The sequence below is a fragment of the Equus caballus genome, chromosome 15 (genome assembly GCF_041296265.1).
Source record: "Equus caballus isolate H_3958 breed thoroughbred chromosome 15, TB-T2T, whole genome shotgun sequence".
NCBI classification, from domain to species: domain Eukaryota; kingdom Metazoa; phylum Chordata; class Mammalia; order Perissodactyla; family Equidae; genus Equus; species Equus caballus.
Genome location: NC_091698.1, coordinates 47560488 through 47579132, shown reverse-complemented (window position 1 = coordinate 47579132; position 18645 = coordinate 47560488). Strand labels below are relative to the sequence as shown.

Below are 18645 nucleotides of genomic sequence, written 5' to 3'. Positions count from 1 at the left end.
TGGTCAGCCCTGTTTCTCTCTCAAAAGGAAGAGTATAAGGCCGGAGACACGAAAATGATGAGAAAGACTATGATAGGTGTGGGAGACAAAGACCAGAGAGCCAGCATATAGACATCAGTGTTGCTATAACAGGACAATTTCTGAACTGAAAAAAAGACCTGTGTATATAAACTGTAAAGACCTACTACATTCCAGGGGGGAAAACTCCATAAAAAGAAAAAACCTACAACAATGTGCTTCCTGACAGCATTTCTGAAACACGAGGATAAGGGGGGAAATCTACAAGCATCTAAAAAAAATTTGGTTATCTACAAAGGAACAAAAAATAGGCTGTCTCAGATTTCTCTGTTACAGCAACAGATGTCAAAAGACAATGCTATAGGAGAATTACAAAAGACAAACTCTAAAATAAAGTGACACAAACAGGTAAAAATAAAAGGATCATCAAAAGTATGGCAGGCCAACGTAAAAAGAAAAACAAACAGAGGCCATAATGTTATCAAAGTAGAAGTCAGGAAAAAATCACATTCTTCTGGACAAAAAGGGCCATTTTGTAGGTCATTTTATGTGGATTAAAGGTATAACCCATAAGGAAGCTATAGTTATAAAGAAGACTCATGCTTGGAATAACATTTCATCAAGACGCACAAAGCAAAAGCAATTAGAAATACAGAGAGAAGGAAAAGAAGTCAAATACAGTGGGAGACAACACAACTCTCATTTTTTACAAAATCAAAAACAATAAATGAAGATATAGATTAAATACTATGCCCTAGAGATAGAGTCTATACCCAGATATCACTTAAAAATATTATTAAGCCACAAAGAAAATCTCAATAAACCCCCAACACAGACATTAAATAGGCCACATTTGCTAAACATTATGCAATAAAACTAGATATTATCAACAAATCTTTGAGAGAATATAAACTCAACCGCTTGGAAATGAGAAAGCACATTCTCAAACAGCTCTTAGAATAAAAATAAATCAAAACAGCAACTACAAACTATCTAGAAATTAACAATAAAAGAAATATTACAGGGGCCGGCCCCGTGACCAACTGGTTAAGTTTGCACCCTCTGCTTTGGCAGCCCAGGATTTCACCGGTTCAGATCCTGGCCATGGACCTAGCACCACTCATCAAGCCATGCTGAGGCGGCATCCCACATAGCAGAACCAGAAGGACCTACAATTAGCATATACAACTATGTACTGAGGGGCTTCCGGGAGAAGAAGAAGAAAGAAATTGGCAACAGCTGTTAGCTCAGGGCCAATCTTTAAGGGGAAAAAAAACGAAGTATTGTGTCAAAATTCATGGGGTAAAACCAAATTTATACTCAGAGAAAGAAATCCATAGCCTTAAATGACTTTACTATTGAATTAAATATGAAAATAAACCAAATCCATTTTATTCTATTCTAGGAAAAATATAAAGGACAAAATAAACCAAAGAAAAGTTATGGAAAATAATGCATATAAAAACAAAATCAATGAATTGGGAAACAAGAAAATTAGTGGAACCAATGTGTAAATCCAAGAATTGGCTTATGTGAGAAGATCTGTGAATAAACCAACCCCTGGATTGGCCAATGAAGAGAAAGTGGGAATACACAGCACCAGGAATGAGAATGGGATGTCACCTCACCCACAGCAGAAACTTGATAAAAGCAATATTGTAAATCACTCTAATAATTTTCAAAAGCTCCATGAAATGGATTTTTTATATAAAATATATGACCAAAATATACTAAGAAACAGCAAAATAATTTTTTAAAGAACCCTAGATGAAACTGAGAAAAAAAATATAGTTATCAAGAACGTTCTAGATTGGATGACTTTACAAGTGAATAATAAATCTTCAAGGAACAGAGACTTTCTATCTTATTTAAACTCCATCAGGGCAAAGAAAGGGTGGGAAGCACCCTGATTCATCTTATGAAATTGAAGCCTCAGTACCAAGGGCTTCCCCAATAGTGAACTGCTGACCAACCTCATGTGCAAATATGGATGCAAAACTCCTTAATAAAAGTCTGGCAAATCAAATCCATACGAGTATTTTTAAGAGAATGCATCAAAACTAGGAATGATTTATTTCAGGAATGAAAAAAAGAGTTCAATATTCAGAAATCTATTAATATAATTCATCATATCAATAGTTCAAGGAAAGAAAATCAGTAAGTGCCCAAAGTACATTTTATAAAATTCAACATCCATTTCTGAGGAAAACCCATACTGAAGTAGAATAAAAAGATATGTCCTCAACATGATAAAGAATAACTATCTCTTGTGGTAAAAAAATTCCATTAGGGGCTGGCCCAGTGGCACAGTGGTTAGGTTTGCACACTGCACTTAGATGGCCCAGGGTTTGCTGGTTCAGATCCCATGCGTGGACCTATGTACCACTTATCAAGCCATGCTGTGGTGGGCATCCCACATATAAAATAGAGGAAGATGGACACGGATGTTAGCTCAGGACCAATCTTCCTCAGCAAAACAAAAGAAAGAAAGAAAAGAGGAGGATTGGCAGCGGATGTTAGCTCAGAGTTAATCTTCCTCAAAAAAAAATTTTTCCATTAAAGTCAGAAACAAGACAAGGATAATTACTCTCTTATCTATTATTAAACATTGTACTAAGAGTTCTAACAGATGCAATGAGAAAACTGGAAAAATAAACCAAAGGGTAAATATTGGAATAAAGGATGCTAAATGACCATTATTTGCAGGTTATGTGATTTTCATATATAAAACTCCAAAACAATTAACTGAGAGGATATTAGAAGTTAAGAGTTCAATACGGGGCTAGTTTAAATAAATATATATATCCACCAATTTTCAGCAGCTACAATCAGAAAGTTGAATGAAGAATCATTTAAAATAACAGGTTATATAAAATTTCAAGGATAAACCTAAGAAATTGGTAGGGACTATATGAAAATACTCACTTTTCTGATGGACATTAAAGAAGACTTAAATAGAAGACACACATCAATTCTAAAAAGATTTAAAATTCATTCATGCAAAACTTTTTTAAGCACCTACTATGTGCCAGACACTTTTCTAAGTCCAGGACACTATTCTAGGATATAGCAGGGAACAAAACATACAAATACCCTTTCTAGGTGGACCTAACATTCTAATATAAAATTGTAAATTTGTAAATTCTGCACCACATTAATCTATTCATTTAATGTCATTCCAATCAGAATCCTAAAAGGAATTTTTGGAGGTAGATGGGGAGACTTGACAAAATACTTCTGAACTTATTTTAAAGAACAACACAAATAGTGAGAAACAGTACAGATAGTTGAGAAAAATTGGCAGATGAATAACTAAGCGTATTTTATCCGATGATAAAACACGGGATGGTGTTTCTAAGCATGCAATCAAAAGCAGAACACACAAGGAAAAATAACAATGGATTCAATTACACGGAAATTAAAGAATTCTACAACACGAAAACATCCTGGACAAAATTAAAAGGCAAAGGCGACACTGGAAAAAAACTGCAATATATTTGACAGATAGTAGGGAAATAGCCTTACTTTATAAACATTTGAAAATCTGTAAGAAAAGAACACACAAGTAGGAGAATTGGCAAAGGATGTGACAGGCAATTTACTACAAAAAAAAAAAAATCATGCCAATATGTGTGTGAAAATATATCCAACCTCATTAGTAATCACATAAATGCCTGTGAAAACACAAATAAAGTACTACTTAGCACCTATCAAATCAGGAGGATGAAAGGAATGGTAATACACACTACAGATCAGGGTGGAGGAAACAGGCACTCCATTGCATCGCTGGTGGAAATGTAATCTGGTTCCATCTTTGTCCAGGGGAATTTGGCATATGCATTAAAGTCTTTAAAACATGCATCTACTTCAGTCCAGCGAGTCTACTTCTCGTAATTTATCTTAAGAAAACAGTCATGGACACAATCACAGATTGATTTACAAGGACAGTTACTGCATCGTCATTCCCAAGAACAAAAAGTTGGAAACAACCTAAAAGTCCAAAAATGGGAAATTGATTAAAGAAACTTTGGCGTATTCAGCCATGCCATAGAATAGCCATACATCCCCCCAAAATTATATTATAGAACCCTATTTTATTATGTGAAAAATTAATCAAGATATGTTAAGGCTATTAAATTCGTACGTATCATGTGATTCCACTTTTGTGTGCACAATCTGTTTGGTAAGAGAAAAAGGCTGAAAGGATACACTGCAAAATATTGATAATAGTCATTTCTTGGTTGTAAGAATACAGTATAGTGATTTTTATTTCCTAATTTCCAACTATAATCCTGTGTTTACCTTGTTGAGGGGAATTATTTTTCGATGTTTGTTTCCTAAAGGCTGTGGGCAAAGCCTCGGGGCCCAGGAGCATGGGTTCCTGCCTCGCCCTGGCTGCTCTTGGCCCTCATCTATGAAGCCAGGATGGCCGGTCTGGTGGGGCAGGGAGACACTGGCTTCAAAGGCCTCCTCCCATCCCCCCACTCCATCTCCAAGGGAGTGGCTCTGGGGATTGAGGAAAGAGCAGCCTGAGTCAGGGCCAGATGCTACTGGGACGCCAGGATTTTTCTTAGGTTCTGTACTCATAGCTAGAGTAACAGCGAGCAGAATCCTCACCCTCTACTCCTGGGCTTTCAAGCAGAGGCCAGGTGAGGGACCTCGAGCTGCAAAACTCTTCCCTCTACGCCAATCCACTGATGAGGGGTGGGAGTGGGGAGGTCATTTATAGGCTGCCCCGCCTCTCAGAGCAGTGACACTGTGTTACCCTGCCCCTTCCCCCAGCAGAACCAGAAACAGGTTCTCCCTTAAGTCAGCAGCATCACCACCCCTCCTATTTCTGGGCATCAGAGAGAATTCTCCCCTGGGTCTTTAAATTGCAGCCGCACAGAAGCAGAGCCAGGTACCTCTGGCTGCTGCTCAACTCCCCCAGGTCTGCTAATGCAACTGCACCACTCACTCCGTAGCCTGGCAACCAAGCTGCTTCTCACTGCTCCCTCCATTCTTCCCCACCCCTCTTCCCCCACCTCTGCTCCTGGCAGCTCCCCAGCTCCCCACATACTCATGGAAGATGTTGGGAAGACTGCGTGGGAGGTGCTGGCCATGAAGTCCGCGATCTGCCGCAGGGCCCAGATGTTGGAGGAATTGTTCCCTTTCTTCATCTGCTCCTGGATGAGGCCTTCCAGCTCCTCCCTGAAAGACTGAAGCAGGCCCGAGGCGCTGGTCCCCCCAGTGCATCTCATGCAAGAGACCCAGGGCCCCTTAACCTCAGCAGCCGACTGATGAGCTCTTCCAAGTGTCCACCCCTAGCCCCTGGGTCAGCTAGACCAGGGCCACACTTGGGATCCTTGGGTCCCAGAGGGCACTGGTCATTCCACTGGGACCCCAGGAGCCACATCAAACTGCTGCGTGGGGAGAAACAAGGAAATACTGGGAATGGATCCTGTTCCCTTTGCCCTAAAGGCAGTAATCCAGATTCCAGGTCCTTCCTGTGTCTAAGTGATGGCCAAGACCCCTCCTCCCCATCAGACATGGCAGGGCTTCACTTTCGCAATTAGGAGTCACTGTAAACAGCAGAACTGAATGCAAGAGTGTGCCACCCTCCCTGTCCATTAGCCACGCCTATGGCTCTTCTGGGCCTCAGTTTCCTCATATACAGAAAGATCTGATGACCTCTCTGGTCATTTCCACTTCTGACATCCTACTACTCTAAGCTTGGTTTTTCAGACCATCAGGCCATAAATCAGGCACGCCTACCCACCAGGTGGCAGCAAGGAACACTCAGGAGGAAACAGGAGCCACTTAGGTGTTGGCAAATCTATAAAAGGACAGAAGTATGATCTCTTCTTGTCCCCATCTCCTGCCTGAGAATAGAGTCCCACCCATTCAGGCCCTGAAACTTGGGTTAGCACTAACACTGCCACTTCTCTTACCACTCCTGCCATCCCTCCTAGTCACACTCGGGGTCTTCCATCATCTCGATGCTTTTAGCACCTGCCATATTCCTCCAGGCTCCCCAACACCAAGACCTCAGGCCCATCCCCTCAGTGCTCCTCTAGGAGGCTTGGGCATTCACTGTGTGCTCTCAGCCAGGCTCACACACAACCCATGTACATGCCCTGGCTCCCTAAAGCCATAGCAGCTGAGGCAAAGCCCATCCTGACAAGCACCTGGAGACGCCAGCTCCCTCCTGGGCTTCCCAACCCTTAGAATCATGCACTGTTTCCCAGGACCCCCCAGCTCTACTGCCCTCAGACTCCCTCTTGCCTCCTTCCACACTGTTCTTCCTCTCCCCGCACCCCCTGGCCCTAGCAAGGGCCTGTATCACTCTCCTGCTTCACTGGTCCATAGGCCACACTCTGTCCTTCTCAGCGTACCGGGGCCTCAAGGATAAGCTCTGCGTCCACACCAGGCAGGCCCCAACTGACCTCAAGTCTGGAGCCTTGGTGGGGTGATTCTGTCTTCCCCTCCTGACCCTGACCCCTGTCCCAGTGACCCCTGCACCCTCCACTCTCCCACCTCCCGGGGCGTCCAGGCTTTCACCCCTACCTCATACATATCAAAGCCTTATTTGCCCTGACGGTAAGTTCTTGCCCTGTTCAGAAAGGGGAGCTTCAAACCTCCCACGTGGCGCCCCCTGCTGGCCTCCGTTTTACAGCAAGTTATTCCTTGTTGCAACTTTTGGTGAAGAGGGAAGACTGGAAACTGAGGCTCGGAAGGAGCACAGGAAACTGGAGGTGAGGCTCCTGTCTCTCAGGCCCACCTCCTCCCACCACCGAGCCCGACTGCCTCACATAAACCAGGTTTTGCCATCCACCGGTGACCAGGGAGAGAATCAAACACCCACGTTGCCAGACGCATCTTGCTCAGCCGGCTTAAAATAGCTACGACCCTGAGCAAACGGCAGAGGACTTATTTATCTTTCAGATTCACCCCGATGAATCAGCGCCGCCCCCTCCCCTCCCCTCCGCGCCTCCTTCTGCCTCTCCCGCCCGCCAGGATCAGACCCCACTCACGGGGCTCTGCAGGATCATGGTGACGCGCTTCTTCTGCTCCATCAGGTTGAAGTCCTGCCGCAGGTCCGCTGCGCGGTTGCGAAGGCGCATGTACTCAGGGTCGTCCTCAGAGAAGCGATCGAAGTACTGCTGCCCCTGCGGGGGCGGCGGGGAGGCAGCCTCGGGGACAGTCTCTTCACTCATTTTCCTGGTGGGTTTGCAATCCACGCCTGGAATCCTACAGAGAAAGGAGGAGGGGGAGCGAACAGGTTGGTGATCCCCGTCGGGGTACACGTTTCCTAAAGCAGAGAGGCTGGATTCGGCTGGATTCACAGAGGGATGCGGCTCTTCCCAGGAGGGTGTAAGCGGAACCGCAGGATGGAGGGCAGGGCGCCGGCACCTGCCGATCTATAGGGGGCGCTAGTGCATCATGCGACTAAGTGAAAATATGGCACGGGCTCAGGGGTCCACCACCCTTCCCTGACTTAACCGGCCAGCCCTAAACTGCCACACTCCAGTGGAATTGGACAGTTCCTCCCGTGCAAGCATGACCTGCAGACCTTTGCGAGCATTTCTGACATATCTACATAGTGTAAAACTATCAGGAATTAGTATTTCATCTTAAATGTAAACCCCCTAATAAGCCTCCTAAAAAATGTGGGGGCCCGCCCGGGGGCCTAGTGGTTAAGTTCGACCCCTTCCCATTCGGAGGCCCAGGGTTGGATGGTTGGGATCCTAGGCCCGGACCTACAGCACTCATCAAGCCATGCTGTGGTGGTGTCCCAAATACAAAATAGAGGAAGATGGGCACAGATGTTAGCTATGGGCCACTCTTCCTCAAGCAAAAAGAGGAAGATTGGCAACAGATGTTAGCTCAGAGCCACCCTTCCTCACCAAAAAAAAAAAAGAAGAAGAAGAAGACTGGTAGGAAATTCATAAAAGAAAACTGAAAAGACAACAGGAACTACTAAAATGCGGGAAACATTTTACACAGTGCTTTTCCACACAACTCGGACTTTGCTCTGGCCTCTGGAAAAGAATTGTTGGTGAATATGTTTCTGTAAAACGTGTCTCAATGCAGAATTAGATTCTTACTCCAATCTTAAAAGAGGTATGAAATTTTTACTAAGGGAAAATTAGTTTCTCCCAAACCCCACTAAAATGAATACTCAGAGGTAGTAAAAGCATAAACACTGTTTGAAGGGCACCACATTGCCAGGATGCCCAGAGTCCCACATATCTAGACCTGGTCCCTGGAGTGAGGACTGGGGCAGCCTTTGGAGAGCTGAGCTGGGGAAAAGCCCTAGTTTTTCTATTCAAGCATACTTTTTTAATGCCTGAATGATGAAAGAAGGAAGGTCTTCTATTGGTATATTGGAGCCCTTCTGAAGTGGGCTGCAGTTCCAGCCTCTGCCAACCAGCTGTGGGACTTGGGCCACACCAGTCTCCCTTTGTGTGTCAGCACTGCTAGGCCGTCACATCTGGGTAATGCCCCTTCGACATCCAGGCAGCCTTACGAGCTTTAGACTGCTCCCTCTTGGCTGATCCCCTTCCCAGCAAAAGAAGCCAAGTGCCTCGATTGAACAATAATTAGCTTTTGGACAGAGTAGTGAGATACCAACAAGAGAGGGTTCCATGGGGTCAGGACACCTGGCTCTCATCCTTGACCTGCCCCTCCACCTGCACCAGGAGGTGGGGTGCTCTCTTGTTCTCTCAGAGCACTCCTGGCCTCCTGGGTCCTGATCTGCTCTTCCCCTCGGCCGATCCTGTCAGCCCAAGCCTTCCCCTTCGTTCCAGCCAACAGCCCATTACGAGAGGGGCTTTGCTGACAGCCAGGAAAGCATATTCTCCTTGTCGGTGAGCTGCTCTTCCACCTTCTCTCAGGACTCTGCCCTCCACCTTACAGTTCCTCTGAGTGGGGTGGGCGGGGAGCATGCACTAGGTAAGAGAAGTGGGAGTCCGCCCATCAGCCCAGAACACTCAGGTGATTTTTCTTTCTTTTTGCATTCTTCTCCTTTGGGGCAGGGCAAACAGCAAGTTCCAGGGAAGGCACATGGACAGGGTCCCTCAAGGGGTGGCTGACGGCCTGAACCCTTGGCCTAGAGCCAGGTTTTCAACCTTGGGTGCACGTTGGAATTATGTGGGGAGCTTTAAAAAACAAGGAAATCAGAGATTTTGATGTTGTTAGTCTGGGGTGTGACCTGGACATCAGGATTTTTAAAAGCTCCCCGGATAGTTCTAATGGACAGCTAGGGCTGAAATACCACTGAGTAGATGTCAATGGTTGTAACATGGGATGGAAGGCGTCCAATCCAGGTGTCGGCCATTTCTAGCAAGCCTGCCAAAAATGGCACAAAGCCTCATGTTCTATCATTAGTGCCAGGTGCCACTGCCCATGGCTGTCCAGGACCCCTCCTCCCACTCCAACCACCACCTGCCCCCTTACACTTGACCTGGGACAGCAAGAGTGCTCCAAATGCCATCACAACCAGCTTTGGCAAGGTTTCCAAACCATGACCTTTGATCTTTATTCTCTCACTAATTAGTCATCTCCATATGAATGCCCTCAGCAGAGCTCCCCAACCAGCAGCAGGCCTGTCAGCCGTGTAGATGAGATATTTGGCTGCAAGGGATGGGATATGGAGGAGGGAGCCTTCTGGGAGTGGCAGCCAAAAAAAAATTCTCTAAAGAAAGATTTTGAAACAGATTTGGCAGGTTGCTGGAATTGTTGAGTTTGTACTTAGTGACATTTAAGCCAGATTCTCTTTTTTTTTTTTTTAGGAAGATTAGCCCTGAGCTAACATCTGCTGCCAATCCTCCCCTTTTTGCTGAGGAAGACTGGCCCTGAGCTAACATCCGTGCCCATCTTCCCCCACTTTATACGTGGGACGCCTGCCATGGCATGGCTTGCCAAGCGGTGCCATGTCCGCACCTGGGATCCGAACCGGCGAACCCTGTGCCACCGAAGCGGCATGTGCGCACTTCACCGCTGCGCCACTAGACTGGCCCCTTAAGCCAGATTCTTCATCTAAATGGAGAAAGAGTGATTGTGTCCATCAGGGATGTCTCTGGTGGAATTAGCTCTGGACTAGAAGTCAGAGCCTGTGATGTTGCCCCAATTCATCATTCTCTAGCTGCATGGACTTGGGCAAGTAATTTCCCTCCTTGGGTCTCACTTTGTCCATCTCTAAATGAGGGAGTGAACATATGACCTCTAGGGCCCCTTCCAGCTCTGACACTATAAGGAGGGAGACAGATTCATGTAGAAAAGGCAGAAGGATTGAGGATCTAGGTTTCCTGGAGCAAGAGGCCTTCTTCTTGCATCCCCTCTCCCTCAGGAGTCTCTCTTAAGCCAAATGCCAAAAGCGAACCATCTGCAAAGAACACACAAGACCTACTGACAGTTGCCTTGTGGGTTAAGAATCTTTCACCTCGATCACGCTCCCAGACAGCCTCGGAACTGGAGCTGGGCAGAAACAAGGGTAGCAAGTCAAACACAATGGGGATGTACTGGAGCCATGCAGACACGTGGTCGCCGTCCAGATTCTCTGGGGCAGAACGTGCTACAGACCAAAATTCTTCCAGGGGCACTGCCGCACTCTGCTCCGCCCCTTTTAATTCTCTTTGGCACTTTCACAGCCCCATATCTTTGATGTTATCTTTAAAACAGCAGCAAGCAATGCCCCCAGTGATTGCACACTGGATGTGAGCATGGGGAGGAGCTCCCTGCGTTCATTATGACTCCGGTCCAACCAGTGACAAAACCACCTGAGCTCTCAGCTTCCCTGGGACTAGGATCATGTGAGCCGGTGCAGCCTGGTCCTGAGCCTTCCTGGCCTAAATCCTTTCCTTTCAGGCAGGAAAAGCTTGCCTCTCTCCCCCTCAGAGGGGCTGCATTTCCCAGGAACAGGTATGTGAAGGCTCTGACCTAGCTCTCCCCTCCCTGAAGCAGGGGAAAGAAGTTCTGGGCCTGATGGACAGGAGGCCGGACCACCACACCCCCAGGCCTGCCTGCACTTCTTAGAGCCCAGCCCAGAGGGCTGCTCCCAAGGTGCTCCAGTGGGGTGGGTAGGAAATGGAAGCCCTGACTCCCTCACCATGACAACAGCGGCCTGAGCAAACCCTATGGCTCTGTGAACCAGAGGCATCTGTTTGTGGTCCTTCCTTCCCTTCCCAAAATGTTACACAGGTGATCAAAGTTGTGCAGTGTGGCTTCGTGGTTAAAAGCATGGACTCTGGAACACAATGATGAGTTCAGAATCTCAGCCGTGCCACTTATTAGCTGTGAGATATTGGGCAAGTTACCTAACCTCTCTCTGCCTCAGTTTCCCCATATATAAAACTAGGGCTTGGGTGGTTGTGAGGATTAGATGAGTCAATGTATGTGATGTATGTAAAACAGCCTGGGTGCCTAGCAGGTGCTGTTACGAATTTGCTCTTATTGTGCGTCATTAGGGGCTAGAATCACCGTGGCATTAGGAACTAGAGTAATGAGAGGCTTACGATTCAGTCATAAACAGGTGCTCGCTAAATAACTGTAATTATATGTTTTAGTCCAAAAACCTAATTCAATCTTGAGCAACGTTAACAAAAGGAAGAACATCCAGAAAAAGACTGACGAGAATACCTACTTCTCTGACCAGAAAGTGAGAACATGTCAACCTGGAGATCACAGAAAAGAGGGTAAGCAGGATGCTGAAGATCAGAGAGGCCAGCATTCATGGGCCAGGTGTGATACCATAAAGAATGTATCTGGCCTTTGTCCCCGGTTCCTGGCACAGAACTTTGAAACCCTTGGGATTCTTAAAATGTCCAAAAGACATTAGGAGTGTCTTTTGTTATTCATAATAAGCCCCTTTCACCAAACCTGAGTTTACGCTAATAAGGTACTTATGATGGCTCTCAGATATTTCAAATGAGGGACTGGCCACCAAGAAAGACCAAGCACATGATCAGAGGGTTGGAACTTCAGCCCCACCCCCAACCCTGGAGGACGGGAGGGGGAAGGGCTGGAGATTGAGTTCAGTCAAATGGCAGATGATTTAAACAATTATGCCTAGAAATAAAGCCAGGCTCCCCAACAAGGACGCCTGTTAAAAATCTCTGGATACCGAGTCTTGGGGCAGCTTCCTGGTTGGTGAGCACACTGCTGTGCTGGGATGGTGCCAGGGCCTGGTCCACAAGGAGGGGTGTAGAAGCTGTGCGCCAATCCCCCCACCCTCTCCCATACCCCCCGCCCTATGCATTGCTTCCATTTGTCTCTTCCTGATTGGATCCTTTACAATAAAACTGTAATCACAGTTACAGTGCCTTCAGGGTGTTCCGTGAGTTGTTCTAGTGAATTACAGAAACTAAAGGGCGTGGGAACCCCCAAATTTATAGCCAAGTGAGTCAGAAGTGTGGGTGACCTGGGGACCCCACTTGTAGTCGGCATCTGAAGTCAGGGAAGTTTGGTTGGCGACCTTGCCCCTTGACTTGTGGTAGTTAACTTGTGTGCCCTTTAACTCGGGGCAGTGTCAGAATTGAGGACACCCAGTCGGTGTCAGAGAATTGGTGATGCAACAGCACCAGGCAACTTCTATTCATGATTTCTTTTCATTCCCAGGACCGGTCCATGAGACAGACATTACTGTCCCAGTTTTACAGACGAAGAAACTGAATCACAGAGAGGTTGACGAACTTGCCCAAGATCACACAGATAACAGTGGGGTAGTGCTTCAAGCAGGACTGTCCCCAGCTCCAGATCCTGCCCTCCTCCACTCCACTTGTCCCCAGATATCTGTGGGGCAGCCACATGGAAGAGGGATGGGGCTGATTCCTTAGAGCCTCAAGGGCCAGAACTAGGTAGGCAGACTTTAGCTGAGGGTGTGAAAGAGAACTTTCTACCAGCCAGAGCTGCCCAGTAATGGGAAGACGGGACAGGCTGCCTTGTCAGGTGGTGAGCTCTCCTTGGAGTCAGGGGACTACAGGAGGCTGTGAGGGGCTTCTGCCGCTGCTGGAGAGTTGGACTCTAAGGAGAGCTGGAGCCTGAAGGTCCTTTAGATTCCATGTTGGCTCTGGAATCAGGAGGATTAGGGGAGTTCACGGTGATGACCCAAGTGTGTGGAAGCTCATCCTGATGAGATGGACCCAACCAAAAAGGGTGCCTCACCCCCCATCACCACCCAAAACTATCGACTGATTACCGGGAGGCTGGACCAGCCTCTTCCCAGGCTGCCTCTTCTCAGCACTCGGCCTGTGCACCCCGCTCTGCTCTCAGGGACGCCGACCACATCCACAGGATTTCACACATCCAGGTGGAAACTGGAAAACACAAACAACAAATATCAGAGTCTTGTCTGTACCATGGTGACTCCTCACCCTGTTTTTGCAGCACCATTGGGTGCTGATTTATTTTAAGGACTGCTGGGAAATTCTTCAAAATGAACTTGAAATAAATTTTTATTTTAAAAGCAAATTATGTCTATAAAAAGGTAAAGAAAGCTCTCTTATCTTTACAATTAGGATCAAAATTCCTTCCAAAGAGAGGAATTGGAAAGTCCCTTTGCTGAGTGTTGGCTGTGAGGCCTCCAAGGAGGGAGGCTGCTCTGCCACGTGGAGGGAGTGGAATGTGGGACTCCTACAGGAGCCCAGAGGGGTCATAGGCTGCTGGGCCGGAAGGAATATGACCTCTTCCTGACCTCCCCCCCAAAGAATAATCACTAACAGCCACTAAACTCACAGATGCTGGTCTAAGTGATTTTTGGATGCAGCCCAAAAGGCAGAAGAAGCCTGAAGAATGTCACAGCCCAGGAAAGCAGGAGGGGTTTGGAGTTGCACAGGCCATGAATTAGAGGATTCAAGACAATTTCTCCCAGAGTTCAAGGGGAAGAAAGGCCCCCAGCTAAAACTGGGTAACAGGTCATAAAGTACTACTGAAGGAGAAATGTAAAGTTGTTGATATCTTACAAACAAGGTTGAGTTACTACTCCAAAAATCCTAAGAATCAAAGTCTTCAAAATGTTAATCATCACAATATTACAAAAAAAGAGAAAAAGACAAGCGACAGTTTCCCATTTTCACGTGGGTGCTTTGTTGTTCACACACAGGATGCTTGTCTCATCCAGGGCTGGCAGCATCCCCGACCCCACCCCACCCCCACCACAGCTCTGGGTCCAGGCCCTACCGGCCCTGCTTCACTGGCCAGCTCAGCTCCATCCCTGACCCAATGTGTCCACATCCCACAGGGGAGCATCTGGGAAGCCTTGTGTCACCAGTGCGGGGCAAGGAGAATCCGTCTTGGTAGGTATGGTGTGCCTGAGGGAGTCTAGGAAGCTGCATGCCCCCTGAGGCACAGCTTCCCTCTCAGGGAGGCCTAGCCAGAGCACCCAGGGCTCAGCATTTCAGTGCCGAGCTGGCCCCTGAGCCAGGCCCTGATGCTCGCACCTCTAGTTAGGGAGCTGGCAGTTGCTTCCAAAAGCTATTCTCTGTGTTCTGCATGTCCAGCTGCCAGCTGGGGCCCTCCTTCCACTGGTCTTATTTTTTAACTAGAACAGAAGCCACTTGATGCTGCTTCTGGCCAATGCCTACCAACACGGGCTCCCTTCTGTTCCAATGCCTCCCTTCCAGGGTGGGCTGGTGCCAGGGTGGGGTTTGCTGACACACCTCTGGATGCTATTCTTTTGATAGGTGGTCACTGAACCACAAGGACCAATTCTGCAGCCAGGTAAGTTGTCTTACCTGAAGTACCAGCTTCCTCCCCTTCCCCAGCAGCCCCTGCCACGAAGGTGTGAGGTTGTCCCATGGCCACAACCTACCAAGATTTGGATTTTCAGAGTCTGAGCTATTTCTTCTGTCCACTGAGAGAATTAATCCTTTGCCTCTAGAAGTGACATGTACCATTCATCTAAGAAGACAGACATCTGTCCCCCAGACAGGTATACACTGAACAAGATAATTCCCATCCCAATCTCCATCGGTGTTGAAATTCCACTATTAGAGCTGCATTCCTTGGGTTATGGTGTTATCCCCTGATTCAAATGAAAATAGCCCTGAGAGGTATTGTAGGCAAACGCGTTATTTGTAAAACATTCTCTTATGGTAGCAAAACTGTCAAATCTCTGACTGCAGAGTCAGGTTGAGCAGGGCCAGAGCAAGCACCAGATCAGCAAGACTTAATGAGAAAGAGGCTTGATGCAAGGGCCACTCAGGAGGGTCCTGCCCCCTGGGTGGGCCTTGGGGGACCCTGGCCTGACAACCCTCTGAGCCTGCGCCTGCTGCAGTATCAAGACCAGCATCACCACCCATTCAGCCTTCGGTTTCCCCAGCACCTGCTTCAAGAACCTAGCTCACCCCAGGTCCTGGCCACCCACGCCCCTCAGGCAGAGCTGAGAGGCAAGAAGCACCCCAGATAGTGAGAACAGCAGCATCAACCCCCAGGGCCCCCAGCACCTCTCGGGAGGCATGGCACCTTGGGGCCACCTGCTCCTTGTCTCACTGTATAGTCAAGCTGGGCTGTGAGGCGGGAAGAGTTAGGACATGGATTCCAGCCCTAGTTGGATGCCCACTAGACTGTGAACCTGGACAAGTGACAGGCGTTCAGAGGCCTTTACCCACCTTGATGTCCCACAGCCACCTTAAAATCCACCTGTTCCAACAGACCATCGCTTCAGCCAACCCTGCACCAGAGCTTCCCTCCCTTGGCAGCTGCTCCTGCCTGCCCCCCACCCAGCCAGCCACCCCACCAAGGGGCCTGGAAGGCAGCTTCACTCCCTCTTCTCACCCTGTGCACCCACTGTGTCACCAAGTTCTCTGGTTTTATGTCCTAAATATCTCCCCCCCCAGAGCATCGCAGCCTGAATCATGCCGCCAACCCTCCAGCCCTTTCGAGGTCTCTATGCAGTTCTTGCTCTCCCATACCCACCTTCCGGTCAGTAGCCAGACTTGCTGTTCTAAAAATGCAAATCTGGCCCATGCCCATCACCGCCCTGCTAAAAACCCAATCCTGGCTCCTGTCACCTGGGGCACTGTTCCCTCACGTTTTTTCTAATTCCTGCTCCTCTAGTCAAAATTTAGTGAGCTTTAGATTGTACTACAAAAGTGACAGATATTCCTTTTATAGTTATCAAATATAAAATTTTAAATCTGAATTTGCTTTTTCAAACTGAATGCATGCTCCATGTTGGGAATTCAAACCCGCCCATCCCCACCTGAGGGACCATGCTTGTCTCTCTCCACCTGCCTCCTTCCTCTTGAGGATCATCACCCTATAGAATGAGGTCCCAGCTCTTAGCTGGCATGCAAAGCCTCATGGGCCTCTCAGTCCCCGCCCTCGCCCTCCCTACTTAATCATTGCTACTCCGGGGGCTGTTCCAGGACCTGGAAGTCACCAGGCTGGTTCCCTCCACACGCCTTTGTCAATGCGGGTCTCTGCCTGGAGCCTTCTCCCTTTAGCTCAGGTTGTCCTCTCCTCCTGGAAGCCTTCCCCCCACACCGCTGTCCCTTTGGCTCTCGCATCACCTTCACTTACCTTTCATTCACCTACAATCTGACAACAACAATCTGTTACCACGAGCTCTAGCAGGCAGGGCCTGTGTCCGGCATTTCTCTATTCCCTGTGTTGCCATAGGGCCTGGTGCCGGGTAGATGCTGAAGAAATGTTAGTTGGGCTAAAACCCAGGAAGTTAGGCCTGTTCCACAAAGCAGCACCGTCCAGGCCAAGGGGTCCCAGATGTGAGTAAGGCCCTAGGGGAGCTCAGGGTGCAGTGTGGGGAGACAGAACCCTGAGCAGCCCGTTTCAGGGTCAGATGCCAAGCATTCATGGAGGCTGCACGGCAGGTTTCCTAGTGCCTAAATCGGCTCCTCTAAAACAAAATGTGCTTTTGTTATATAACCCAAATGCCTGGGCACCCCCCCCCCCCCGGCAGCCATTCTTCTTGCCTATTTTGAAGCAGAATTCCAGCAATTGATTGCAACTCTCAAACTAACAAATCCAACTCCACCTGTAACATTGATTATGGGGAGACAGAGGAGAAGATAATATACACCACACACCACAAGCCACAGCCCCCTTGGCCCCTTGTTCAGCCCTGTCCCTTTATGTGTTTCTCTCACCTCTTCCCTCCAGCAGCCGCTCCCCCACCCCCACCCAGAGCCCTCCACTCTTTGCTCAGGGGAGCCCTAGAGCTTGCTCTCGGCGGCGTCTCCAGTTTGCCTCCTCACACTCTTGACCCCTGCTCAGCAAAGACTCTGCTTGGGATTCACCCTCCCAGGAGAGCAGCTGGGGACTGCAAATCATGAAAGACGCTCCTTGTCACAGGTCATTTTCTTCCCTGTCCAGGTACATGTAATCACTGGAGTATGAAATCGCATTTCTATGGGTTGTTCCTTGTAGCTATAAAAGGAGCAGAAGGCCTAGAAGGGGAGTAACAGGTGCCCAAGTTGTCTGACTTTTTGTTAAAATCTATTTAAGCTCCGTGTGCACTGAGGCGAGGCGGGGGCCTGTCTCCTTCCACTTCAGTGGGAGGTCTCCAGGCAGGAACAGACAGTGTGAGCACCCCGAGCCCAAAGTGGAAAGACGCTGCAAGTTGTCATTTCCCAGCTACTCCCCCTACTGCCATGGGCACAGCCACCCCCATGGTTGTGCCAGTCTCTGAATGCCCCAGACCCCCAGCCCCACAGCACAGCATTTGCTCCAAGCTTCTGACTTGAAGTCAGAACTCAAACTCACCCATCGCAGAATAAGACCTCCCAAAGGGAGGGAGGAGATGTCGTAGTGGCCTTGCTGCTGTTACTTTGCAGAGTAAATGGAGACCGTTGAATAAGGGACTAGACCACACCCTGCCTGGTTTGTTCAGATAGAGAAAGGTCATGCCTCTGCATGGTGGGATTATGGGTGAAGCTTATCATCATCTTTTTCACACGCTTCTGAATTTCCCAAGTTCTACATTAGGTAGTCACTGCTGTGCCCATTTAGGACGAAAATAGTTTAAAAGAAGAAAGGGAGAGGAAGGAAGGAGAGGGATGGTAAAGTCTCCCTCTGTCTTTCTCTGGAAACCCCCTTGGCTGGAAGAATCCTTTAACCCCCAACTGCAGCAGGCCTGAGAAGTGCTGGTGTCTGAGCTTCTCTGAGGCATACCGTCCTAGCGAAGGCCAGTGAACTTTAACACTCTTGTAGCAAGGGGCCCCAAACCTAACCGTTGGTAGGCATTTTTTTCCATTCTTCTATTATCCAGGAATTGCACTGCTGTGGAATGAAGGGACCCAGCATTCTTTCTCACCACTGAGAATCAGTTCCATCTCCTCTCACTGGACAAGCACACATTGGTTGAGTATCTATTGGTGCCCAGAGTGAGAAAGAACTGGAATTGGGCATGAGAGGGAAGATTCCCAAAAGAAATACGATTTAGTCCCTGTCTGCTAGAGGCCTACGGTCATGATAAGGTGAAAAATACAAATACAAATAAAACTATATAGTTATATAGGCATATATAGACATATATATATATTTCCAACAAGCATTGAACACATTCATTTCAGACCACATCTGACATTTACTTTCAGTTTCCCGTGTATACAGTCATGCATCACTTCACGACAGGGGTACATTCTGAGAAGTGTTTTGTTAGGCAAGTTCATCATCGTGTGAACATCAAAG

General features: G+C 47.9%; 1 protein-coding gene and 1 long non-coding RNA gene across 7 annotated transcripts in view; one reads left to right on the top strand and one right to left on the bottom strand.

Moving 5' to 3' along the window:
* The window catches only part of ADD2 (adducin 2), a 103197-nt gene that overhangs the window by 36395 nt on the left and 48157 nt on the right, over positions 1-18645 (bottom strand). For 4 of the 6 annotated variants that reach the window (XM_023618940.2, XM_023618941.2, XM_070236268.1 and 1 more), the window contains 3 exons: positions 13196-13313; positions 7032-7248; positions 5078-5216 (listed from right to left, as the gene is read on the bottom strand). In XM_023618940.2, the coding sequence (XP_023474708.1) occupies positions 5078-5216; positions 7032-7214 (322 nt within the window). In that variant the 5' untranslated portion in view covers positions 7215-7248; positions 13196-13313. Of the gene's footprint in view, positions 1-5077; positions 5217-7031; positions 7249-11641; positions 11796-13195; positions 13314-17718; positions 17836-18645 lie in introns of those variants that run through there. The other 2 variants (XM_070236266.1, XM_005599908.4) reach the window with 2 other exon arrangements.
* On the top strand, positions 10786-13201 carry LOC138917841 (uncharacterized). The gene is made up of 3 exons (XR_011426391.1): positions 10786-10920; positions 11565-11693; positions 12616-13201. It is a non-coding gene; the product is annotated as an uncharacterized lncRNA (long non-coding RNA).